Source organism: Choristoneura fumiferana, chromosome 6 (genome assembly GCF_025370935.1).
Source record: "Choristoneura fumiferana chromosome 6, NRCan_CFum_1, whole genome shotgun sequence".
In the NCBI taxonomy this organism is placed as follows: Eukaryota; Metazoa; Arthropoda; class Insecta; order Lepidoptera; family Tortricidae; genus Choristoneura; species Choristoneura fumiferana.
Window position 1 is genome coordinate 2,793,563 of NC_133477.1, and position 27,868 is coordinate 2,821,430.

A 27,868-nucleotide genomic window follows, 5' to 3' on the forward strand; every position below is an offset into this window, starting at 1 on the left:
ACCCATGTATATTATTTTAATAATTATGTCTGTCTCATGTTCTTTTAATTAAAAGCTAAAAAATATTTAAATTTTGAAAGCAAACAATATTTTACCAGGTACCTATTTTAACTTCTGAATTAGTCATAATATTATGAAATGTTTATAATACAGCAAACGTAGTGAAGAAAAAAATCAGTTCGGCTGAAATTTAACTTAGTTTTTTTTTCATTTAATTCTGTCTCTTTCTAAACGCTTTTCTGTATGCAGTAGGTAAGGCGCTACTTGCGGTTGACGTCACATGCAAGTATTCCTTTCTATTATATGTAAAATAGCTTAAAAAAGTTTTTCCGTTTGATATTTAGGTATGGCTAGTAGAAAGGTTCTGTAGTACAAACCTAATATATGATACAATTTTTGTTTTAAAGCAACAGTCGAATGCAAGATAAAGGAGCATAATACAAAATGTACTTATTATTATAGATAGTTTAAAGCTAATAAAAGAATCTAGTGGAAAAATATTGCAATACATTGCGCATTACTTTGTACAGGACAAACCTCACTTACCTATCTAAAATCCCTTTTATTTTGATTTAAATCGTCATTATTTGATTATTGTTTAAGGGAAACTTGATAACAAATAAACAAACAGTGACTGACGTGTCTAACGACGCGTCTCCATGGTAACCGATGATTATCACGTAGATTTTTTTATCCGGCCAGTGATAAAAAATGAACCAAAAAGGAAGCTTGTCAGTTCTACAGGTGGCTGGCTCTTTCGTCGGTCAAGTTGGCATTCCATACGAAGAAAACGCAGAGCAGGATCTATACTGAGCGGAAAAAAAATCTGGCCCCAAATGTATGCTAAAATAGGTAATTTCGTATGTACAGTTGGCCAAATTTTGTGCCGCTGAGTATGACTATACTATACGGGGGCGCAGTGACCCAAAGTGGGTCTCGGCCTCCAACTCCAGATTACGCCAAGCAGCTGCTATGTGGGTGATTTATTTTGAGATAAGCTTTTTAGGCTTAAAATATGTTAGTTTTAATTTTCTTCTTTTTTTTTAAAGAAACTGTACTAATTTCTCTTATTTGATTTATGATTTCTTATTTGATTATGATTTGATGATTCTCCATACTATTGATTTATACGGACTCCTCCGAAAACGGCTCGACCGATTTCTATGTTTTTTTTTTTGTATAAAACCATTTGACACGGATCTATATCTAATTATTACATTGCACGATTATTGAGCGAGCAAATAGTTGATAGCTAAGCTAATCGCTTCCTCGCTGGCGCTTGGAACAAGTGCCTTAACAATCTTTTGGGTAGCAGGTAGAGAACCTGTTCTGTAGAAGGAGCAGGAAGTCTTTATTTCATTACTTTTATTATAAGTACGTTACGGACTTTCTACGCATGATATGACACAGGATGCCCTTTAGAATTTGATAAATACTATTAAAACTAAAATAAAAACTGTTTAAAATTGTATAGGTATTTATTTATTTCAGTTAATAATATTGTTGGTTTAGTAAATTCATTATATTTTCTCTGCATACAAATAGCACCATTTATATAATATTATTAGTTACAACGTTCACAATTAATCACATAGTAAAACTATATCAAGTAGTTAAATAATACAACAGAAATAATTTTCTTCAAACTCCATTCAAGGTTTTTTTGCCACTAATATAAAAATCGATATCGTCTAATACAACGACTATAAAATAAAAAATACTATAAAAGCCTCCATTATATTTATTTATTATGCTTAAATAATATCACTGTACTCGTTGTAACGAGTTTTCAGTCCTCCTCCATAATCTCCTTACTAGCTCCTTAACTCCAATAATCTTTAATACCCGAATTAAGATTAGAAGTTAAGCTATGTAATGTAAACAAATAATTTTCAGAGAAATAAACAGTTTAAATTTTAAATTTTTTTTTTTTTTTTTTTTAGTCAAGAAATTTCAGTAAAAAATGAACATTATCTAGAACACTTAAGCAATTACCTTACAACAACCATCGAAAACTAGCACGTATAAAAGTCTATTTCGAATCATTTACAAGGTCTGTAAATGTATTTCATTACTTTCGACCAACTGTTACAGGGGTGTTCAATCAAGCTAACCTTACTATCTGCTGAAATATGTTGAATTAATTTTAAGACACCTTTTAATCTTTAAATTAACCCGTCGCGCGACCAATGACTTTTTTGAGTAATTTTGGACAAGTACCCTATGTTAAAAGGTGATCGAAACTAGAACAAAAATTGACTAATCACGAGTACTTAGATACGCGCCCTGTGGCGCGCAGGGCGTTCGACGGGTTAAAACTACAGTGAGACACCAGTTTTTAATTAGCTATTTAACGAAATACAAAAATAGCTTAGCTGAAGACCAAATAGTTTGACCAAACATCCGTTAGAAGCCGACTACTTGTATTTATTTTGTACATTTCTATGCAATACCACCAAAACGCTACGTAAAAAGCGATATTATGTGTAATAGTATTTTATGCAACTGTATCGTAATAGGGGTCCTTAAAACACGAGTGTGGGTTTAATAGGGTCACATGAGTGTTTTAAGGCCTAATTACGTATAGTTGCATACAATATTTTATCTATATCCATATATTAAATCTTCTATCATGTGTTCAAGAACCATTGACTGCACGTGGTCGCGTACGATATAGCCGTGTTCATAATAAAATCCAATGTCGTAATGCTGGCCATTACCAATGGTTTTGAACGCATAATTGAGGATTACTATATGGGTGTAGATAAAACAAAAACGCTATCATTCCATATATTTCATCGTACTTTTCACTATTAACTATAGAAATTAATATAACATATAGCCTACTTAACTCTAACAGTATCAGTTCATGTATAAAAACAGAGATCTTGTAAACACAGTTCGACATATGTAAATATAACAATAAAATAAAAAAACCAATAAAATAATAAATGCTTGCAAGATAGGGTAATCTGTGTGGGATCGGATAACTTAAGATTAATTGATGAAGCATTTTTTTTTTCATTCAGATGACAAAGCATATGCCTGATTATTGTCCTTAACTATTCGTTCCTGTTTTTATTTTGATCACCATCATCATCATTCCAGCCTATATACGTCCCACTGCAGGGCACAGTTCCCACGCGGGCCCATATTTTATTTTGATAAAGAAAAAATATACATATGTAAGTCAACATCATAATGTGGTATCTCACACAGTCCCAACTATCAGCGGCACGACATAAGAGCTTGTCCAGATGAAGCGATTTACGCGCGAGTGGACTCGCGCGAGTCCACTCGCGCGTTCCCGAGGTACTGGGGCTACATATATCCCGTCCAGATGATGCTGCGCGTTTCGCAACTCGCGCGTAAATCGCGTGCAATGAGCGCGACTCTCGACTCGCACGTACTACGCGCGAGTTGAGATACCCAGGCGCCATTGCTGCGTCCACTACCACGCGCGACTCCATGGCGAGTGGACGTATAGATTTTATATTTTTATTGTAGTTAATATTAGTTATTACGCGCGTAAAACGCGTCATCTGGACGCAATATAAAAATGAAACGCGCGAGTCTGGACAAGCTCTAAGACGACACATTTATTTTAGTCAGCGGCTTATGGTATTAGAAAGAGTTGGGTCAGTGTAACATAATGAGGGTTAAAAGACAGGCGAAATATTTTTTTATTTATTTATTTATTTAATATATGGCTAGATGGCGTTAGTATCGTGAGGTTTTTTGACGTTACGGTCTTGCTTGCAATTGGGCAAATTAGGCAAAGCTTGGGCAAAGCTCTGCGCAGGGGGCGACACTAGCGCAAACCCATGATAATGTCAGTTCTCTTTACATTTTGTCTCCATTACAGATCATGACCAAAGAGGCAAGGAATATTAGTACCTATAGAAATCATGATATATTTATTAGTAACAAAATAACATGATATTTTAAATTGATAGTAACGACAGAGCTGTATTTCCAAAAAAATAATTGAAATAATACGATATTATGGCACTTAAGAGCTTTAATAAACATTTGTTCGTTTTTAAAGAATATAAGTCTATCACGAATAATTATTGGAGTAGACATATTAACTTATATATTAAGATGAGTTATGTCAGACGGCATTTTTAATTTTCATTTATTTTTATGGAATAATCGAGAAAAACTAACAAAAATGCAACGTTGCCAGCTCAGCAGGTATAAACGCTCTTAAGATACTCAAAAAACTGTTTAAGGTTTTGTGCTAGTGCTGCACTCTGACGGGAGAAAATTTCAGTAATATTCCCTATTGGTTCATTTAGTTATAAGCCAATGAGGGCTATCGTTTTTTGTCTCACTAGATGGCGCACTGTTGCGTGAGGTTTTTAAGTATGGCTTTCAAAGTCTGTTATTACGGGCATGAAAACAAAGTTTAGATTAAAATCATATTTAATACACCTTAAAACCGTACCATAAAATATCGAGCATGCCACAGTGTTGCATAGTCCCCGTTTTGTTCGGAAAAAAGGGAGGACAAAGGTTTCCGAAAGACAAAACTGTCTCAAAACACAGACATTCATTGCCCCGGAACGCATATTTGTCATAATTAATTTCAGATATTGCAAAATATTCACAAAATTATTCAAATTATAAATAAACCCGCGTAGCTCACCCAAAAACTATGAGATTTGACATTTCGGAGACCTCACGCTACACTAGCGCCTCTAGCGGCGATTCATACGCGATAGCCCTCATTGCAAGCAAAACTACCCTCACGATACTAACGCCATCTAGCGATATTTCACCTGTGTTTTAGCCCTCATTATGTGTAATCTTAGTAGGTGAGTAGGGAAGAAGCAAGGTAACGGTATTACTCCATGGATAAAGACCCACCACAAACAAACGCTTGATTCGTAGACATTCCCAAACTCAAATCCATTTCTTATCCCCGCTCCCCTCCCCCTTATTCAAGCAGCTACTCGACCCCTGCCAACTGAACGAACTGTCCGTGTCCCCGTCATTGGACCGGGACACCTCCGGTTGGTAGGAGGTCGGGCGGCTCCTGGCCGAACGGTCGAGGAGGGAGTGGCTGAGGCGGGACGCGTCGAAATGGTAATCAGAGTTTGAAGGTTTCCGGACCTCGTTCAAGTACTTCCAGGTGTGGCTGTTCGCTTGCTCTTCTGATTTGGGGCTGTACATCCATTCTGGAAAACAGGCGGATTAGTTGAAATAAAATAAAGTTCTATCAAAAAGGGTCAAGCGAAAGTCCATAGGTAAATAATGTCAAGGAGCAGCCCAACAATAACGAAAATTAAAGAAAAAATATTATTTTTTAATGGTTTTGGATACCTTTTCTGTTGCCATCTAGCCTTTCGCTTGACTCTACTTTCTGGAACAGCCTGTATAATGGTCATCAAAAAAAACGCTGTCGCGACTTTTCTTGTAGGATTATAAATTAAATTATAATGATGAAAAAAATATACTTACTAAACAGCGAAATAATTAAAGATAATAATAGTTATATCGGACTGGGAGGAATGGAAGGGATTAAGTTAGGTTAGATACCGAACAGTGGCAAAATAAACATCTCGACAGTGGCATAATCATCGATATTACCTCTCGCGCACCGAGGATTCCGTACATCTCTAAAATAATAGGAAAAACGTGGATATTTCAGAGAAAATTTGATTTATCAATACATTCGTATATGGCGGAAAGTAAAAAAATCTTCAGAACACCAATTGAAACATTTAAGATTTTTTTTTGCCAGTATGGAGACTGCAGCTCCAACCGTTTGACTTGAAACCCGGTGTGACAGATGACAGACAGACAAGTGGACACGTGAAAGCAATAGGGCTCCGTTTGGACCACAAATCGATTCAGGCACAAAACGCTAATAAATTAAACTTAGCAAGCGTCTATACAGAACGTGGTACATCTTATAGTAGTGTGTTCAAGTACCTCCATTGGAGACCTTGGCGATGGCGTTGAGCAAGAAGTCCTTGTCTTTTGCCTGTAGTACCAGCATCCGCCGCAAGATGGCCGCCATCGCGTGCTGCGCCCGCGCGCGCGCGCGCATGTAGTACACCCACACGCTGTAACAACACGTGTGAGTGACTGAATATGTTTGTTACTTCTTCACACTGAAACCGCTGGTCGAATTGGGATGAAATTTGGCAAAGAGTTAGTTTATAATCTGGATTAAAACATAGGATACTTTTTATTCCGATATATATTTTTTTTTAATTTATTTCTCATAGGTATTACATACACTTACTTACTGTACATATCCACTCGCCAAACTGATATTATAGTTCGTTGGCGAGAACGCCACAGGATAGGGATAAAATCTCGATATAACAACCGCTGGGCTTGAAATTTTGGACAGTTGTTCTTAACACAACCTCAATGAAGACTGATATACATTTTGGGAATACCCAGGGGAAATTTGTAAAACCCCGGAAATTCAATTGTAATTACCAGACCAAATAGTTTACGCGTGCGAAGCCGCGAGTAAACTCTTGTATTTTATAATGTCACCTCTGTGAAACATCTAACAGCCTAACAACTAACAGCCTTATTCATAAAAAGTTAGAGCCTCCTTGAAGGCTCCTTGAAGGCCCGATGCTAAAAAACATGATTCATAAACGTCTGTTAGCGCTAATCAGTCGATCAAGGCTCTGCTAAAGTTGGGATTCGATTTGAGCATTCGAAGATGGCGGATGTAGACAATATGTAATTTTGCTATTTCTGTTTCTTTGGCTAGTTGAAGTATAATTTTGATAGTGTTTTATGCGTACAGTGAACAGTGATCCCAAAATCCTATATTGCTCTCGTGTCTAACATTTTTAAATGCGCAAGTGGTCTCCACGTGGTTTTTGGAATTTTACTATCAAGTTGCAAAAACTACAATCACCATACAACGTGCCTCTCAAAGAGAGTTTAACTTGACACTGGCGAAATCGTCCTATTAATTAGGACAGAAAAGCATATTTTAAAAGAGAAGAAGAACCTCAATTAAGGATTTTTTATGAATAAGGCTGTAAGAGTTTAACATTTGGTAGTATGGTGAACGGTTGTGTTGCTCTAAGGTTGAACTCTGGTTGAAATTGCCAGTGAGCAAAGTAATTATTGCTTGTTCTAGTAGTTCATTTGATTACAATTAATATCTAAGGCGTATTATAAAGTTAATGATAATATCATGGATAGGGATATTTGGAAATAATTCCGATCCGCATTGACGATCCCTTACTTCAAATAGCGAACCTACTGTGTTAAAAATAAAGTTGTGTTAAATACTTGTGATTTATAGATATCATTCAATAATAAATAATTGAAAGTCTGTTTAAAAAAATATATACCTCGTCGAGTTTCTTGCTGGATTCTTCTCAACAGAGGTTTTTCCGAACCATAAGTGCTTGTTATAATAACACCTAACTATCATGCTAAAAGATGGTACATAGACGGTATTGGTTCTTAACCGTAACATAACGTACAGCTGAGGCTTATTAATATATCTATAAATAATTTTGTACGAATCGCATACACTTCGCGGCGATCGCGGCAAGTAACGCCTGATTCAATAAATTATTTAAAAAAAAACCTATCGCAGTATTACCAGAGTGCGAGAGCGAGAAAGCCGATGACGCCAGGCCGCGTGGCGAACGTGAGCGCCGCGCGCGCCGCCGGCCGCTGCGACAGCCGCAACACTCCCTCCGTCAGCACAGCGAACACCGTCTCGTACTCCTTGAACGGCCCGCACGATTGTGATGACGAGCTGAAAATAAATGTAAACTTTAGAGCACTTAGCCATGGTGGCCTAGTGGTTAGACCTATGGCCTCACAAGCAGAGGATCGTGGGTTCAAATCCCCGCTCGCACCTCAGTTTTTGCGAAATTCATATGCCAAATTACATTTGAAATTCGCCACAAGCTTTTACAGTGAAGGAAAACATCGTGAGGAAACCTGCACAAACCTGCGAGGCAGTTCAAAGGATTGTGTGAAGTTCCCATTCAACACTAGGCCCGCGTGGGATCTGCGGCACAAGCCCTCTCATTCTGAGAGGAGGCATGTGCCCAGCACTGGGACGTATATAGGCTGGGATGATGATGATTATTAAGGGCACAGCGTTTCTAAGGCTGCCTGTCCACTGGAGCGGAGCGAGATAAAAATCCACCAATAAAATTGCATAGAAACTCTGCTTCTTTTCAGTGGACAAGGAGTTGGTAACTAGTATAAAAATTCATACAAAACCGGGAAGAGGAGTGAGGATGCGGAGCGGGGAAGCAGGGTGGAGAAACGAGCGCGAGCGGGGAAGCGGAGAGTCCGCGAATGAAAAACCGACCAAGTGCGAGCCGGACTCGCGCACCGAGGGTTCCGTACGAATTGTTAAAAATATTTTTATTACATGATGTTACTAAAAATTTACGCTTGTCGCAATTTTTCCTTTATCTGTGCTATAAGACGTTGCTTCGTACCAAATTTCGAGATTCTGAGTTCACGGGAAGTACCCTGTAGGTTTTGATTCCCTTGCGAGTGTCGAAAATTTGCAGCATAAACGGCTGTATCTTTTGATTGCGTAAGGGACAGTAGACTCAGGTTAGGGCTGGTCAGGGTTCAGCTTGATACCTCCACGGGTTCCTGAGAAAAAGGGTCTTGACAGACACAGACAGACAGACGTACAAAAAGTGATCCTATAAGGGTTCCGTTTTTTCCTTTTGAGGTACGGAACCCTAAAAACAATCATAAACATATTAAATGACAATTTTCTCCCGATTAACCCGTGTACAATAGAACCATTTGATTCCTGACCCACCGTAGAACGTTCTCACAGTAAATGTCATATTAAATTCCCTTGTCAAGCAATGCGACGTCATTATGCTAGCATTTTGACGACCGGATGGCTAAGTGGTTAGAGCACCTGACTACGAAGCTTGAGGTCCTGGGTTCGAATCCCGGCCGGGGCAGATATTTGTGTGAATAACACGAATGTTTTGTTCTCGGGTCTTGGATGTTTAATATGTATTTAAGTATGTATTTATCTATATAAGTATGTTTATCCGTTGCCTAGTATCCATAGTACAAGCTTTGCTTAGTTTGGGACTAGGTCAATTGGTGTCAAGTGTCCCATGATATTTATTTATTATTATTATTATTATTAATATCTGCCACAGCGGAGCGTGTAAAAATATCTGACACGTCCTTCCGGCCCTAGAAATAGAGCCGTATCAGATATTTATGCGCGCTTGTTGTGTCAGATATTAGTGCTGGTGGCTGTACGTGCATGACTTACCCGAGGAACAGCGTCCCTATCCCGAAGAGCGTGGTGAAGAGAGACATCGCCACCAGCATGTACAGCACGGTCTGCGTCTGCGCCGCGCGCCAGATCTACACAAACGTTGCGAACATAACATAAATGTGGTGCCGTCTTTGTTTGTTTTGTCCAAATAAACAGCGACAACATCACATTAATCTGTCACATAAAATGTTGAACATGGAACTACCGTGAGAGCGTTTTCATGTCGAAACGCCCTGAGACTCACACATATTTAATGAAATAAATCGGTCAACTCACGTCTTAAATCGAGTTTGGCCTAATTCACAGCCCTTCCTCTCCGAACCGCCAAGTCGCGTTGCTCCAAGGGAAAGCGCTACAAATTAGCCCGAAACATGTCGAACTAACGAACTAAACTAGATTTAAGACAAGAGTTATCCACATTTATTTCATTAAATATCACATCAAATTTATAAATGAATGGCGAAACAGGCATTTACATTTAACCTGTCCTCTCCCAGAGGCACAAATTGTGCCCAAATTCCTTTGATCCTGTTATCCTGGGAGATGACAGATTAATTCAACAATCAAACTCAAAAGTTTCGCTTAATTTATCGATCCTTATTTATTTGCTCTTCTCTACCACTCAAAAGTTGACTGCCAGAGATCCCTTCAGGGATAATTCCGCCTTTGTACTTAGCACTTTTTTGTAACCTTTTTGTATTTCCTTTTTAGACAATAAAGAGACAAACAAACAAATGCTTTGTGTATTCTAAACAGCGGTTTTAATGTCTGATGGTGATGTTCCACTGGCGAGGCGAGACGAGAATTGAAATTTGTATACATTCTCGCGCGCCCGCCGCGAGCCGCCGCGGGTCGCCGCGGGCGTTGCCATAGAAATTTCAATTCTATTCTCGTCTCGTCTCGCCTCGCCGGTGGAAAACCACCTTGAGACTTTGGAATCACAGTCGCTTTCACCACTTCCTTCTATCACACGACACGGTACGGGATGAGGGTAGAAAGAGACGGCGAATGCGATCGCGAGCGCTCCGGCGTTAGACAATAACATCATCATCATCCAGCCTATATAGGCTTACATAGCTTATATAGCTTGAGGAGGCCTGTGCCCAGCAGTGGAACTTATATAAGTTCCACTGCTGGGCACAGGCCTCCTCTCAGAAGGAAACGGCTTGGGCTGTAGTTCCCACGCGGGCCCAGTGCGGATTGGGAACTTCACACACACCATTAAATTACTTCGCAGGTTTATACAGGTTTCCTCACGATGTTTTCCTTCACCGTAAACTCGTGGTAAATTTCAAACGTAATTTCGCACATGAATTTCGAAAAACTCAGAGGTGCGAGCCGGGGTTTGAACCCACGATCCTCTGCTTGAGAGGCGATAGGTCAAACCGCTAGGCCACCACAGCTGTTAAACAATATGGCCACTGATTTTAATAACTCACCTTTCTAGCCGGCTGGCAAGCTCTCAAAGCGCATTCCCTCTTCACGTAAAATAGCAGCAGGAATTTCAGCGCTACAGCCACTGCCAATAAAGGCGAGAATAGCATGCCGAACCACAGCACGGCTTGGTTGTAGATTATAGTCAGCGAATTGTACGCTATGTTGAACTCTGGGGGAGTCGACTTTGGATGTAACCTGTAAATTGTTGCCTTTATACATAAAAAATACCTCCTCCTTTTTTTTCAAGTCGGTTAGAAAAAGAAACAAGTGTTAGGCTGCGTTTACACCAGAGATTTAAAAGGATGCGTTGCGAGGATGTGTTTTTCATGAATTATAAAAAACGGTTTTATTAATCTATCCTTGCTCAGCGCAGCTCAAGTGGAAACAGCTCAGCGAAGCTAGGATAGGTAAATGGAGCGTTTCTATTGGTTTAAGACACACAAATTCCTCGTGACCTTGTACATACATCGAAGTTTGGTGCGTCAAGATTTAGTGACAGGTTATTGGAAATCCGATTTTTTTCTACAAAATTTAAACAAAATAAACGTACAAAAAAATCATGTCAAATAAATATTCAAATACAAAAATAACAAAAAAAAACTCACTTAAACATAAATGCTCTAACAAACTCAATCGCTGGCAACACTAGCAGGGATACCACTGCATCTAGCAACACCAGCCGATACGCTTCCTGGCCGAAAGCAGTCTCCCAGCACTGCTCAATAAAAACAAAATAATAAAATAAAAAACATAAAACAACAAAAGCATAAAATTTAACAGAACTAAATAAAAAAGTGGGAATAGCAAATAGTTGGAAATATCTCTGCACCTCTGCACACTGCAAAAATTATTTTGTCTGTCAAGGTTCGAACCCAAGACAACAGTTTGCAAGTCCAACACTAACACAGCCAGTCCACCGCATTCACTTTGATAATAATGAAATACCGCTCTTATGCATTATTCGCAGTAATTCCTTTCTTTTCATACTACAATAATTAATAAATAATACTTCTTTTTTTACCGCCAAAGGAACTACTGCAAATAATCCGCTCTTATATATTACGAAAGAAAAACACATTTAAACTGGATAAAACTCATTATTTCGCCCCCGAAAACCCGAACACATATATTTAAAAGGGTAAATCATTAGTACTTCATAATAATAACTTACGTCGACATTGGAGTTAGCCCAGTAGTACAGCAGCAACATTAAAGTCCCGATATCGAGGCAACAAGTCCTTGCCAAGGTCACGTACACTGCCGTACGCGGCTTGTAGTACTCTAACCTAAAACACATACAAAAATAATTTGAAAACCCCCGACTGCATTAAAAAAAAACTAAAAAGGGACAAACAAGTAACTTAAACTAAATTCGCGACCAGCTCAAAAAATCCCAGAAATTAAAAAGTAGTTTATGGGAAATTGCAAACTTTTTTATAAGAAAATTTCAAAAGATAGTACAGATCTGTTCACTCACGAAGGCGTGCCCCTCCACAGCTAATTATCAATGTGTACGAGTAAACCTCGTACTTACACGTTGTCTTAGTCCTAGTGTGCGTGACTGACGGTACGCTTGCGACTGAGGACACGTTCGAGCTACGCACACACACATAGACTTGTCGTACATCCGTACGACGTTGCGCCTTCGTGAGTGAACGAACAGATCTGTACCTTCAATACAGGGTGGAAAGTTGAGATAGGGCAGCAATACTGGGTTAAGACACTAACTTCAGTTAAAATGTTCAGTTTTTAGTTGTCTACATACTGTTTAATTTTCTTTAAGCATAATGGATTTATATTCGTACAAAAACAACATGCGAAAGTTTCACTTTGCAAATTAGTACCCTACGAATTGTATGGAAAAAGTTTTCTTTGATTTGTGGGTGTTCTAGTACTCTAACCTTAGTTGGTTTCAAAGAGTGTTTTAATCCTTGATAGAAATGGGACCGATTGGCAGTAAAAAAAAAACTGTCGATTTTCTCGCTGACTGTACATTTTATCAAAAATCTGTGATTGTGGATTGTCATCACTCAAAAAGTTAGTAAAGGTCTCCTAAGAGCATTTTCGCGTAACAGCAAGGGATCTAGTAGCTGCCCTTGCTGCCCCATCTCAACTTTCCACCCTGTATACTCGTATACAAAATTCAAATCATGTTTGCAGTTCGCCTGGGCCCTGCAGTGGGACGATACTTACTTGACGATCAGCGCGAAAAGCAAGGGGCACACAGTGACTGCGACAGTGATGCCCATGGACAGCAAGATCTCCCAATGGGCCAGCTTGCTTTCGTGGCGCAGCAGCTCGAGGAATCCGTACTCCAGCCCCACTATCACCGCCAGCACGAATGCCGTCACCACCACGTTAGCGAGACGCTGGCCGAGCTTCGTGCAGAAAGATATGGGGGCAGTGTTCGTTTGTTCGTTTAGAAGCTCCTGGAAAGTAAAGTTTGGTTGTGATATTGAACTTTGACAGGTCGGTTTCAGATTGAATCAGGCGTTACTTTGCGGAGGTTCATGTCAATGACCTAGAACTATTAAGGAAGCAAGGACGTTTTTTAAATCCTTGAAATCACAAACACACATAACACACAACACGATGTATGTCCAAAAGCAGCTAACTTTGATTGTCATTTTTTTTAATGTTTAAGTAGGTATAGTTATATTTTTTTCTCTTATAATTATTTTGTCTGTTATTGTTTTTTTGTTTTGTTTTTTTGGCTTATCCAGTATTGGAATGTGAGAAGCGCTGCGACCGGCCGTCTTCCTCACAGGGACCAGTCTGAAAACCAGCGCGGGGCAATCAAGCCCAGCATATGCTGAGACTGGGGACCCATTGTCCCGACTTTTTATTTTTCTCCCACATTTTTTTATTTTTTTAACAATGTGTAATTTTATGTAAATTTAAGTTGTGGCAATAAAGGTTTTTTATTTTTATTTTTATTTTCTTATTTTTAAATACTAAAGTAAGTGAGTAAGTGAGGTCGCGGGTGAGCAAAGTACTTGTTTATAGTACCTTAAATACACATACTTTACCTATTTGCATACAATATCGAAACAAAAATCGGCAAAACAAGGCACTCATTGACTGGAACTGGAAATCAGCGCTGTAGTAGGCACATATACTTACTGCAGGTATAATACTTAGTGTACGTATGTTTTTCTTTTCTGTAAATTGTGTACTATTTTAAGTTTGATGTCGAAATAAAGTTATGTACATGTGACAGACGAACTTTAGTATACTTAAGCCATGTATGTACACCATTCGGGCTCAAAACCCCCTATAAACAGACCTTGAACTCGTTGAATATGCTCTTGGCGTGCAACCGCTGCGCCTGCGGCGTGGTGATGCCGAAGTCCCAGCCGCAGAACACGCGGCTCGCGAACTGGTGTCGCAGCCCGCCGCGCCGCGCCGTCTCGATAAAATTACGACGGTACGATAGCGCCGTCCTAAACACAACATTCAATAATTAAAGATATATCGACAGGGCGTGATTTAACCACGGGCTAAAAATGAAATAATGTAGAGCGGTAGCAGAAATAATATGTATATTATAGGTAAAATAGTAAAAATTCAAGCATACGACGTGTGTACGTCAGTTCGCACAACAAGAATAACAAACAGCTCGTTGCTGTGTCAACCATTCATTATACGAACTATGTAATATGATTAAATTTCAGAGCCTCTAATACGCCCCCTTAATCTATTACATGTTCTTACTGGTTCTTACATACAAACAGGCAACGTATACCCACAAACGTATACCCACAGTACGACTTTCGTACTTTACACAAATTTTTTCGCGAATGTGAAAATAAGCTTCATTAAAAAAGCAGACTTGGAAATATTGCCTTCGTGAAAAAAAAACAAATGAAAATTTGCTACAAAGAAAAAAGGATTATAGGAGGGAAAATAAATGACCAGTAGTGCACTAACTCAATGAGCAGTGTGTGCACACAGGGCGTCCCTGTCTCACCTGTAGCAGAGCAGCGCGAAGAACAAGAGATAGAGGGAGAGCATCGTGAAGAAGTAAGCGAACGGCATACTGTAGCGGAGCGGCCCGCGCGCCGACACCGGGCCCGAGTGATAGTGACCGTAGAACAGCAGGGACTCTGTGAACCCGCCCTGGAACGACATAATAAATATAAATGAGTAAAAAAACCGGCCAAGAGCGTGTCGTACACGCCCAGGATAGGGTTCCGTAGCCATTACGAAAAAATCAAATAATATTTTTTCGTATGTGTACTGAATCTTCCAAGTTCAGGTATATTTTATACCTTAGGCTGCTATTTACTCTTAAACTACTAATAATTCTCAAGCAATCTTAGCCGCTATAATTTTCCTTGTAAATTTGATATATTTACTACCATTCTGAATTTTTTCAAATTTTTCCACCCAACAGTTTAGATTTTAGAGGGGGGGGGGACGCTCGATTTCAATGAAAATTTGCACTTTAAAGTTGAATATTTCGCAAACAGATTACTGAATAGAAAAATTGTCTTAGCAACCGCCTAATGGTTTTAAAAGACCTATCCAACAATACCCACAATATAGGGTTAGTCGAGAAAAAAAATCACCCCGCTTTACGTCAGGTACCTTAAAAATTTTTTTTTACTTTTTTTATTGTACCACTTTGTCGGCGTGACTGATATGTATTATTCATGTCAAATGACAGCTTTCTAGTACTAACGGTCTCTGAGCTTACCCGCGGACAGACAGACTGACAGACATGGCGAAACTATAAGGGCTCCTAGTTGATTACGGATTACGGAACCCTAAAAAGATGTCGGATAGTCGCTGGGGCCGAGATGTTCTCGAGTGGAGACCGCGAGTCGGCAAGCGCAGCGTAGGATGCCCACCAACGAGATGGACGGACGACCTGGTTAAAGTCACGGGTCCACGGTGGATGCAGTTTGATGACTTAGAAAGTGAGCTAACGGAAGCTCACAGAGACATACATGAGCTTCAAATAGAATGTGAGCGTCACCAAGCTGCCGAAACTGATAGTCTGTATGATGAATTAATGGGCAAAAGTTTATATGAAGGCATGATCTGCTCCAACAGTAGTTCACCCGCAGCGTCCCACTCTCAGTCAGTTATATCAACAATTGATTTGACAAAAGATGATTCAACCACATCATGCTATTTGGTAAGTAATAAAACTCTAAAAAAATATATTAAAGTTAAGAAATTTATTAGACGCACACAGAAATATATAAATGCTAAACATGGTTTACAAAAAAATGTACATTTAATTAAAGAGCGCAGTGTGATAATAAATAAACTTAAATCAACTCAGAGTGAATTAGAAGCACGAGACTCTTTACATGACAGTATGACAAAGACCTTACTGTCAAAAATCAGTAGGTTAGAAGAATCACTTAGAGATATAAGCGCTAAATATGAAAGCAGCAAGCGTGAAATTAGTGCGCATGTCAGTGCTGCTACACAGTTAGTTAACATGTGTCGCTATAATGAAGAACGCTTTGACTCTTTTATTAATAATCATATGTGTGTTTGTTCGCATGAAACTTCGCCTGCACAAAGCCACCTCATCGGGCCCCGAGCGCCGGTGTGGCGGTCCCCGTCGCCCGCCAGCCCCGTGCACCCAGAGCGGCCCCCGCCGCTTGCCAGCCTTGCATCGCCCGCGCGGCCCCCGTCGCCTGCGAGCCCCGCGCCGCCGGAGCGGCCCCGCCGCCCTCGAGCCCCGCGCCGCCCGTGAGCCCCGCGCCGCCAGAGCGGCCCCCGCCGCTCGCGAGCCCCGCGCCACTACAACGCTCCCCGCCGCCCGCGACCCGCCCGCCACCCGCGCACTCCCCACCGGCTGTCGGAGCGCCGCCGCCTGCGAGCAACCCGCCGCCCGCGCGCCCCGAGCCAACCGCAAGCCCGCCGCCCGCTGCACGAAGCACTCCTCCGGTTGCAATGGCAAACTCAGGCACGCTACCTACCGTCAATACTGTCATGTACTCTGACGAGATTGGCGTGGGTTTTGGACCCATACTCAACCAGCTCCTGGAGCAAAGGGTCGTAAACTACTGCCTACGCGGTGCTAGTCTCCAGCAGTTTGCCGATCGATTGTTTAAAGACAAATTTGACACTTCAACCACGTTGATCATCATGCTGGGTAACAGTCTACGCATAAAGAAATCTGGCTTTGAAGATTTTCTTCGTGCACTGTCAGCTGTGGAGCAGCGCGGCATCTATAAGATTATTTTATGTGCTTTCCCATATTCTAGTTATTTGTCTTATGAGCGCAATGTTACAATATCTAAGTGGAATGCTATGTTGTATAATGTAACTTGTTATAATAATAAATATCAATTCTTTGACACTAATAAATTTGTAAAAAAAATTAAATTAAATGAATTGAAATTGTTTTTGTCGAAAAAGTGTAAAGTAGCTACAGCAAAGTTATTAGCATTTAATATCGAACCTAGGTACGTAGCGGACGACGGCAGCGGGGCCGGACACGCCGCGCGCGCGCCGCCCGCGGGCCGCCAGTCTTTAAACTAACGCGTGAGACAGCGGAGGAGCAACGTAGTTTTATTTTGATTCATCAAAATATACAAGGCTTCTCCAGCAAAATAACTGAATGCGTTAAATGTAGGAGTAATGTGTATTACTGAGCACTGGTTAAAACAACATGAACTATTATTGAATATTTGTAATTACAGAATCGCCAGCTCCTTTACTAGAAAATCGGCTATACATGGAGGCTCTATGATTATTGTTAAGGACGATTACAAAAGCAAAGAACTAAAAAATGTAGTTCAGCTGTCCATTGAACGAGTTATTGAAATTTCGTGTGTTGAATTAGAGAATCACATCATATTATGTGTATATAGGCCGCCGTCCTCAGACTTTTGTCAGTTCGAACCCGTGATGGAAGATGCTTTGAAACAAGTTTTTGCTAGTAGTAAATCTGTCATCGTATGTGGAGATTTTAATGTGAATTTACTAGACTCGGCAAATAGATATTCTGGAAGACTTTTGAATTTATTTAAATCATTTAATTTGTTTCATCTTTTTGAGGAACCAACGAGAGTGACGGCTAACACAGCTACATGTTTAGATAATATTTTCTGCAAGTGTGATGCTATGGACAAGGAAATAATAAACTGTTTTAATTCCGATCACAGCGGCCAAAAAGCCTGTTTTACAATACTTAAAAAGACGAATGATCAAGTAGTAACCTACAGACCCATTACAGAAGCCCGTGTAGAAAAATTCAAGGACAATATTATCAACAGCGTTCCTGAGCCTTATATGGAGGGAAGTGATCCTAACGTCCTATATAAGAACCTGTCTACAGTAATTAATCGAGAGTTCGGAAAAGTTTTCAAATTAAGAACTAAAATGAGAAACGGGAACAAGGCAAAGTTTAGTGACTGGGCCACGGTCGGAATACATAAGAGTAGAACTAGGCTTTACGAACTTTATGAAATGAAAAGCCACAGTCAAGACCCCTCGTTTTTAGACTACGTTAGAAAATATTCCAAATTATTTAAAAAAGTATGTATAGCTGCCAAAGCTGATTATCTTAGTAATAAAGTTAAATCCGCTGAAAATAAAGTAAAAGCTGTATGGAATGTAATAAATTCAGAAACTGGGAAATCTAAGCCCCGTAATTGTCAATTCCAATTAAAAGTGGATGATAGAATATTGACTTCAGATTTAGAAGTGGCGAGTACTTTTGATAAATTTTTCTCAGATATAGCTGTAAATACGACTCGCGATCTAAAGTCTTCCACTGTGCTGGCTAGTTCTTATCTAAATGAAATTGCGAGGGATAGACATCTGAATTTTGATTTTCAACACACTGACTCTGAAGAAATTATAAAGACTTTTAAATCTTTGAAACTGAAGAATACGGAGGATCTTTGGGGTATTTCTGTTCGCGTTATGCAATCTGTCATCCATATTGTGGCACCGTACCTAGCCGTCATATTTAATAAGTGCATTGATGATGGTGTGTTCCCGGACTTAATGAAATATAGCAAAGTGATTCCATTGTTTAAAGCTGGGAGCTCATCTGATCCTGGCAACTTTCGTCCGATATCTGTGCTCCCTGTGCTGAGTAAAGTGTTTGAAAAAATTATGCTTAACCAGTTGCTTCGTCACTTCAATGTAAACAACCTACTACACAGCCAGCAATTCGGTTTCACAAAAGGCCGTTCAACAACAGATGCAGCTGCAAGTCTCATGAAGTACATTTATGATGCATGGGAAAATTCGCAAGATGCAATAGGAATATTTTGCGACCTCTCCAAGGCCTTCGATTGCGTGGAGCATGAGACGCTTATCCGCAAACTTCAACACTATGGACTTTCAGCTAAAGCACTAGACCTTGTTAAGTCTTATCTCAGCCAAAGAATTCAAAAAGTGGACATAAATAGAACGCAGTCAGCTGGCTCAGCGGTGAAGCTTGGAGTTCCACAAGGCTCCATTTTGGGTCCATTTCTCTTTCTAGTATATATAAATGACCTGCCCCACTTGCTAGAACAGAAATGCAACATAGTATTGTTTGCAGATGATACTTCTTTGATATTCAAAGTAAACAGGCAACAAGAAAATCCAACCCACATCAATGAAACTTTAGCAGAGGCGCTGAACTGGTTCACTGCTAACAATTTGTTACTAAATGCAGCTAAAACTAAGTGTATAAAATTTTCGTTGCCTAATGTAAGACAGTTTGAAACAATTATTTCCTTAAACGGAGAGAATCTGAATCTTGTGCATGAGACTGTTTTTCTTGGTCTTACGTTGGATCGTAATTTACAATGGAGCCCGCATATTTCTGGTCTTGCTGGTAGATTGAGCTCTGCCGCCTATGCTGTACGAAGAATCAGGCAATTTACCAACGTAGAAACTGCCCGGCTAGTTTATTTCAGTTATTTTCACAGCATAATGTCCTACGGTATGCTGATTTGGGGCAAGGCAGCCGACATAGAAACTATCTTCATTTTACAGAAGAGGGCAGTCCGGTCGATCTACAACCTTGGCTCCCGAGATTCACTTAGAGAACGCTTTAAGGAGATAAACATCCTCACAGTAGCTTCACAGTACGTACATGATGTGATATTGTATACACACAAGAATATCGAGTCCTTTAAGAAAGTGTCAGACGTACATGATATCAATACTCGTAATAAGCACAAGCTTGCAGTTCCTAAATTCCGTCTACGGAAAGTAAGCAAATCTTTTGTGGGAAACTGCGTGAGATTTTACAATAAAGTTCCTGTAGAAGCATGGAAATTGCCACACAACTCTTTTAAAGAATACATAAAGAGTGCACTCCTGAAGAAAGCTTACTATAAAGTTGAGGAGTACTTATGTGATGATGCGACATGGCCAAAACTGAAAGCCGATGACAAATTGGGATGTTGATGTGTGATGTGATGTACTCGTGTTTGTGTGTGTGTGCGCGCGCGTGTGTGTGTGTGTGTGTGTTTATGTCGGTGTATTTGTATTGTATAGTGTTGTGAAGTGTGACTTGGCAGTGTCCCGGCGCATTTCGTGTCTAGTTTCTGGTTCTGTTGCCGTTGTCCGCGTTGCAGAATTTAATTTATAATATTTATTAGTTTGACATTTGGAGACCTTATACATCTCCATTTCTTTATTTTAATAATTATTATTAGTTTTTGACCTTGGAGGCTTTTTACACCTCTGAAGATTGTATAATTTAAGTAATTTAATTAGTTTACTTTGACATTTAGAGACTATATACATCTCTGAATTATTTAGATTAGTAATTTTATTGTTAACATAGGGACTTCATACATCCCCTTGCTGTATAATAATTTTATTATTAACTCAGGGACTTTATACATCCCCTTGTTATGTTTAAGGCTGTATATTTGTTGGGAGTTAATCGTTGACTTCAATAAAAAAGCGTAATTTTGCGAAACACTAGACTTTTAATGTGTCATTACACAGCAGATATCGAAGTAGAAGTGAAAGGCAAATTTTGACAACTTAAAGACAATCTTAATCCTAGTTATACTACGGTGGATATGTGACTTATTGCTAGTGGTTTAATTTAGGAGTTAAGTAAACTCCTCTTCAATCTTCAACATGCCCCCGGGCGTTGAAAGCCAGGCTTTCAACAAACATCTTTCTCTTCAGGAAGTGGGCAGATCCTTGAAAATGCTCTTCGGACTACTCCATTAGCCGTTTTCACGTCGGCTACTCTGTTGACGCCGTCTGGCCCGGGGTGAACAGAAATGATACGTCCCAGTTTCCACTTTAGCGGAGGAAGATTGTCCTCCTTTAGAAGAACAAGGGAATTCAGCTTCAAGGAGTGTCCACTGGATCGCCATTTAGTACGTTGCTGAAGCTCAGAAACGTATTCTTTGCTCCAGCGAGTCCAAAAATGTTGGCGAAGTTGCTCGATTCGCTGGAACCGAGTTAAATAATTGTAGTTGTGGTGCTGGTAGTCACGCTCTGGCAGACAAGTGAGCGGGCGTCCGATTAGGAAGTGTCCTGGTGTCAGCGATGTCAGGTCTTCTGGATTCGACGACATTGGCGTTAGGGGGCGAGAGTTTAACACTGCCTCAATTTGAACTAGTGTAGTGTTAAGTTCCTCATACGTGAGATGACAATTTCCCAGCACTCGATTTAAATGATGTTTTGTGGCCTTAACACCAGCTTCCCAAAGACCACCAAAATGTGGGGTATAAGCCGGTATAAAATGAAAATTAATTGATTCACTAGCTGCACTTTCGGCAAGTGAATTGCAATTTTGCTTTAGAAAATTGGATAGATCATTGTATGCACCAACGAATGATGTACCGTTATCCGAGTATATATCGCTCGGTTTCCCCCTACGCGATACAAATCGTCGCAACGCTAATAAATAACTATTGCTCGTCAAGTCGCCCACTAATTCAAGGTGTATTGCTTTAGTACTGAAGCAAATGAATATTGCAATGTACACCTTCACTAACCTAGTACCTTTTCCTTGACGACTAGCAGAGACAAGTGGGCCCGCGTAGTCAACGCCTACACTGTCAAAGGGAAAACCACCGGGAGAGACTCGAGACTTAGGCAGATTACCCATTAAAGGGCTTAATACGCGTCCCTTCATGCGAGTGCACCTGACACACTCATGATAACATTTTTTTGCCAAATTTCGACCTCCAAGAGGCCAATATGTTTCCTTGATTGTAGCTAACAAAAGCTGTGGTCCTGCATGTAACAACCTTTTATGTTCATGATCAAACAGTAATTTACTAAATCTATGATTAGAGTGCAGTACAATCGGGTGTTTTTTATCGTAGGGAAAAGTTGAGTTTTCTAGACGACCACCGACACGCATGATCTTTTGGGAATCCAAAAATACGTCTAATTTAAGTAACGGGCTCTTTTTTGATATACTTTGATTTGATGAAAGTAATTTATACTCAGGAAACATTTGATTTTGACATATTTTAATAATTATATTTAATGAATTTTGCAACTCGTTATAACTGAGACAGGGTGAACTGATTGGTTGTTTTTTACAAGCAAGTATAAACCGTAAAACATACGCAAACGTTCTCTGCAATCGAGTAAGTTTAGAAAACCGGTCAAAATCAATAATCGAATTCTCAGATAGGTCGTTGGCAACGTGTAACGTTATTTCTGGTCGAATTTCAGGGAGTGTGGTCAGATTATTGGTGCTTGAAATCGAAGGCCAAGCTGATGTATCCTGTTTCAAAAAACTAGGTCCTGACCACCACAAATCATTGGACTTGATAGACTCGAGAGTAGTACCGCGAGATAAATGATCAGCTGGATTCTGGGTGGTAGGTACATGCCTCCAGTCACAATTACCTGTGATTTCCAGAATGTCAGCTGTGCGGTTCCTAACAAACGGGTGGAGTTTGCTCGGTAGCATTTTAAGCCAACCTAACACTATTGTTGAGTCGGTCCAGAACACTGTTTTTTGTATCTTAAGTCGAAGTGAATTGACTATCTTTTCGTATAGATGAGCACCCACCAATGCGCCACAAAGCTCAAGCCTAGGTATGGTCATAGGTTTCAGAGGAGCAACTCTGCTCTTAGCCATCAATAAATGAACTGAAACCGAGTTTTTACTATCTATGCTACGAATAAATGCACAAGCACCATAGGCGCGTTCCGATGCATCTGCAAAGATGTGCAACTCAATTTGCTCATAGTTATCACAAACAACCCTTCGCGGCACACGAATTGTCTTGAGAATTGGCAGACCTGCAACAATCTCCAACCATTGACTCAACAATTCAGAAGGCAGTTGTTCGTCCCAAGACAACTTGAGCAACCACAGCCTTTGCATCAGCATTTTCATTGATATGACATAAGGAGCTAGCAATCCTAGGGGATCAAAAATTTGTGCAATGACAGATAATACGTCGCGCTTTGTTTTTCCTGCAGTAATTGTTGAGCCAATGGGGAAACATAACTCATCTGAGTCTGGCCGCCAACCTAAACCTAGCGTTTTACTGGGCTCTGAGATACCTATGTTTAAATCTACAGCAGGTTGTGATGACGTAACTGCCAATCGAGGGTCATTTGACTTCCATTTTCTTAAATGCATGTTTGCTGCAACAAGAGCATCTATCACGCCTTGACGAAGTTTCATTATGTCACTTATGTCATCCCCCCCACTCAACAGGTCATCAACATAAAAATCGTGGATTATTATTTCCTTTATACGAGCGTCATCACAATCTAGACCAATTTGTTTAAGGCATCTAGTTGCCAAGAATGGAGCGCTAGCAGTCCCGTAGGTAACTGTATTAAGTTGATATAGTTGAATGGGATCGCTTTCATTTTCACGCCAAATGATTAGATGTAAATTTCGGTCATCAGGATGCAACGTCACAGTTCGGTACATTTTCTCCACGTCTGCCGAAATAATGTACTTATGCTGCCTAAAACGGAGGAGAATCGACAACAGGTCGTCTTGAACTGTGGGTCCCACCATCTGCAACTGATTTAATGACACACCAGAGCTCGTGGGACTACTAGCGTTAAACACAGCTCTTAATTTGGTAGTGGAACTACCCTCACGAATGACGCCGTGATGAGGAATGACATAAGTGATACCTGATTCAATTGGCTCATACTTTGACATATGACCTAAGGAGATATACTCAGCCATAAAATCTTTGTACATCTTCTGAAGTGCAGGGTTACGCTTTAATCGGCGTTCTAAGGCATAAAAACAATGTTTGGCTCGAATAAACGAATCTCCTAAAATCTGAGGGCTTTGTTTTAGCGGTATTCGTACGCAAAAGCTACCGTTATCTAAGCGATTCGTATGCTGAACAAAATGCTCTTCACATAATTTCTCCTCAGGAGAATAATGTGACGACTGAGGGCGAACTTCTTCAAGCTGCCAAAAACGCGTTAGTTGGTTTTGAATGTCATCAACATCATTGAATGAGTCGGTACTTGTACCTGTGAACTGAGCAAAGTTGCATGTGATCGAATTGGACAACGACATTGGACCGCATTTAATTGGGCCTGAAACTAGCCATCCCAGCCTAGTTTCACATAATATCGGTTTTCCATCGCCTAGTTTAATTTTTTGCGATCCTAATAAGTCCCAAAACAAGTCGGCACCTATAATCAAATCCACGTCCGCCGGCGTGTGAAAATTGGGATCAGCTAAAGAAATATCTGACGGAATATTAAGATTCGTCAGATCTACCTGACGATAAGGCACGTCACTAGTTAATGACGGCAAAACAAAACACTGAAGACTGGTCTTATATTGATCATTCAAGGATGTCATTGGCACTCGACACATTTTGCCAATGGGTGCCAGCGTATTATTGATACCTTGTACATATTTGTCAACGAAGTCTGTATTTAATTTTAATTTATTACAAATTTTTTCAGTAATTAAGCACGACGTACTGCCACTATCTAAAACTGCACGTACAATATGCTCGCAATTATTAACGTCGTATAGTTTTATTAGCGCAGTAGAAAGCAGTACGTCCTGACCCCGTCATGCCGTGCTGACATTGGCAGACAACGTCACGGGAGCGCCAGGATCGGCGCCGGCGCCGGCGGTGGTTGATTTCTGATGCACGAGCTCAGTGGTCCTTTCGCCGCCGCCGTGCGATGACGCGTGGACTTGAGGATCTGTATACCTATCATTGTTTACAGTAGGTGTAGGCTTAAACTCTGTAATGTGAATCAGTGTGTGGTGCTTCCGTTTACATATCTTACATCCAGGTTTTTTACATTGTGTAGCGTAATGACCGCTTCGAAAACAATTGTGGCACACTTTATAATTTGATAATAATTGTAGCCGCGCTGTATTAGTTAACGCAAGGAATCGAGGACAACCATTCAAGTAATGATCACCCTTGCAGCTCGGGCAGGGCTTTGTTGGGGAGCTAGGGCCATGATTGTTGTTGTTGTCGATTCGGTTGTTACGGTTATCACGCACAGCGAACATAGATTTTATTTTATGTGAAGATTTATTAGACGAATTTGCTTGATTATTAGACATTTCTAAAGTTTCCAAAAAATCTGCGCGGTCTCTTATGAAAGTTTTAAGGGTGTCAAACGTTATTTTATTCGGTTTGTTTTTGTCAAAATGACTTTTTGATTCTTCCCACTCACGAAATGTTTTGGAGTCTAGTTTTTGAGTTACTAAGTGAATAAGCAAAGTGTCCCAATGTTCGACTGGCTCGCCCAGCGTCTGCAAAGAACGTAAGTGTTTGTTTACATTGTCAATTAGCCGTTTTAAGGATATGGATGATTCGCGTGCTATTTGTTCGACATTAAACAATGCCGAAACATGATTTTGTAGCAATAAGCGTTTATTATCAAAGCGTTCACGTAATTGTTTCCATGCAACTTCATAATTTTTAGCTGAGAATTCGATTGATTGTATGATGGCTGTTGCGGACCCCTCCAGCGAAGCCCTGAGATAATGAAACTTATTTATTTCATCTATTTCGTCATTGGAATGTATGAGACTAATGAAGGTGTCACGAAACTCTAACCAGTTGTCGTAAGAACCAGAAAATTTGGGAAGCTGAATAGTTGGCAACTTGACAAGCTTGTGATTACCTCCGCGACTTCCGCGATCGCTTTCCGCGGAACCGAAATTCTCACCACCTCTTGAAGAGACAGCCAGTATATCTTGTGCCTTAGAAAGCAGCTGATAATATTGAGACTCAAACTCAGTACGCTCAGCGATTTTTTGATCCATGTTCTCAGCAATACACTCAAGCCTTGTTTGTACCTCATCGTAATGTACATACAATGAGTCAATCTTACCCAAACGCAATTGCAATTCATTTACCTCAGTGGAAGTTAGTTTAGATGCATCCAAACTGTTTAAGTAGGTAGCAAACACCGTCAAACGCCCTTTATAACTTCCACGTTTTTTAGTTAAATCTTTTTCCTCGGCCATTTTGGAAAGCTGGTGTTAACTCTCACCTGGAACGTTAAGTTATAATAACAATAAATCGTATATAATAATAACCAATATTAGTTTAAGCTCTAGTTAGGTAAATAGGTATAAGTAGCTTTAAATATATTTCTTTTCAACTTGTAAATAATATTAAGATGTCAATTTAGTATTTAGCAGTGTATTTAATAATGTATTCTTTTTGTTTAGCATGTAAGGATCTTTTACTAAATTATAATTTGTTTTTAAACTTGCTTATCTTTTACTTGGTTCGAAAAGATTTATTATTTATTAATTAGGCTATTAAATTACACAATATTTCTCTAATTCTGAATACTTACACTGATTTCTTATGCTTATAAATACTTTAACTGCTTACCCTTATCTATTTTTAATTACCTATTTACTTATTCTTAATTTTGTTGCTTATTTTATTCTTAACTTACTTCTCTGATTATTTTCTGTACATTTGTGTTTTAAACTGATATTAAATTAATGGTAAAGTAAATTCAACTGCATTTTATTGCATTCTATTTACCTACCTGCTTACTAACTACGAGTATAAAGCAAAGTTAAGTGTAGCGTACCTAACTACATAAGCGGTGTGAGTAACTAATTATACAACGAATTAGATTACTAATACATTTGATAACTATATAATATAATGATACTCAATAACCGATACACTTAACTTAAATTAGGTAGGTATAAAGTACATTTACTAACCTTATCAGTCGCTTTATTACGCTTAATAAATACCTGAACTTGAGTGTTGGGTGAAAATTAGTACCACTTAACACTACAAGAATTATTATTCTGATATTATATTATAGTCCAATAATTGCAAATCTCTGCCACACACGATGGATGACGCAACACTTTATTTGACTCACAAGTGCTCGGGTGCCGCCAGGTGCAATTAACTTTTAACTCGCCGGTAATTAATAATCTCTTCTTTTAATTATATTTTTCTGATTCTTCAATCAGGCTCGATGGACCATATGTTGGGAGTTAATCGTTGACTTCAATAAAAAAGCGTAATTTTGCGAAACACTAGACTTTTAATGTGTCATTACACAGCAGATATCGAAGTAGAAGTGAAAGGCAAATTTTGACAACTTAAAGACAATCTTAATCCTAGTTATACTACGGTGGATATGTGACTTATTGCTAGTGGTTTAATTTAGGAGTTAAGTAAACTCCTCTTCAATCTTCAACAATATTGTTAAGCTTATGGATTTTAAACTTTTATATTTTTAGTTTAAATTCTAGTCACAGGCTCGCGACGTCGAAGTTACCAAGACGATCCCATAGAGCTTATGGGAACGGAAGCAATATCATGCCCTCGGTACCGCTCTGCTTTCAGAGCATGACATGAGTGCGTGTGAGCTAACTTTGGGGGCGGCAGACGTGAACTTGCCTTCGAAATCCAAAAGCTTAATGGTTACTTGACCTGAAATGTATATTTCAGAACTAAATTATTGTTATTATTATTTTAAAATTTATGACGGTGGAAGCATTCTACACTTCCACTGAACGTAGATATAGTTAGTGTTTAGTATTTTAACTAAGGGACCCCATACATCCCTGTATTTCTTTTATTATTATTTTTTGTATTTTTTTTTTCTTTAATTGTATAATATCGTTTTTAAGTATTTTATTTGTAATTATATTTTTATGAAAAAATGACTTTCTGCCAAGTTTCTTGCGGCGCATTCTTCTTGGCAATGATGGTCTTTCCGAAAGCGCTGGTAGTTTAA

At 39.5% G+C, this 27,868-nt stretch overlaps 1 protein-coding gene across 3 annotated transcripts in view; it reads right to left on the reverse strand.

Annotated features, from left to right (window-relative positions):
* Window positions 1-3,140: 3,140 nt before the first annotated feature.
* The window catches only part of LOC141428824 (transmembrane channel-like protein 6), a 30,450-nt gene continuing 5,722 nt past the window's right edge, over window positions 3,141-27,868 (reverse strand). For 2 of the 3 annotated variants that reach the window (XM_074088844.1, XM_074088845.1), the window contains 10 exons: window positions 14,685-14,833; window positions 14,001-14,157; window positions 12,908-13,143; window positions 11,886-12,000; window positions 11,320-11,429; window positions 10,717-10,909; window positions 9,272-9,366; window positions 7,598-7,756; window positions 5,941-6,074; window positions 3,141-5,183 (listed from right to left, as the gene is read on the reverse strand). In XM_074088844.1, the coding sequence (XP_073944945.1) occupies window positions 4,909-5,183; window positions 5,941-6,074; window positions 7,598-7,756; window positions 9,272-9,366; window positions 10,717-10,909; window positions 11,320-11,429; window positions 11,886-12,000; window positions 12,908-13,143; window positions 14,001-14,157; window positions 14,685-14,833 (1,623 nt within the window). In that variant the 3' untranslated portion in view covers window positions 3,141-4,908. The remainder of the gene's footprint in view (window positions 5,184-5,940; window positions 6,075-7,597; window positions 7,757-9,271; window positions 9,367-10,716; window positions 10,910-11,319; window positions 11,430-11,885; window positions 12,001-12,907; window positions 13,144-14,000; window positions 14,158-14,684; window positions 14,834-27,868) is intronic. The other variant, XR_012451468.1, reaches the window with a different exon arrangement.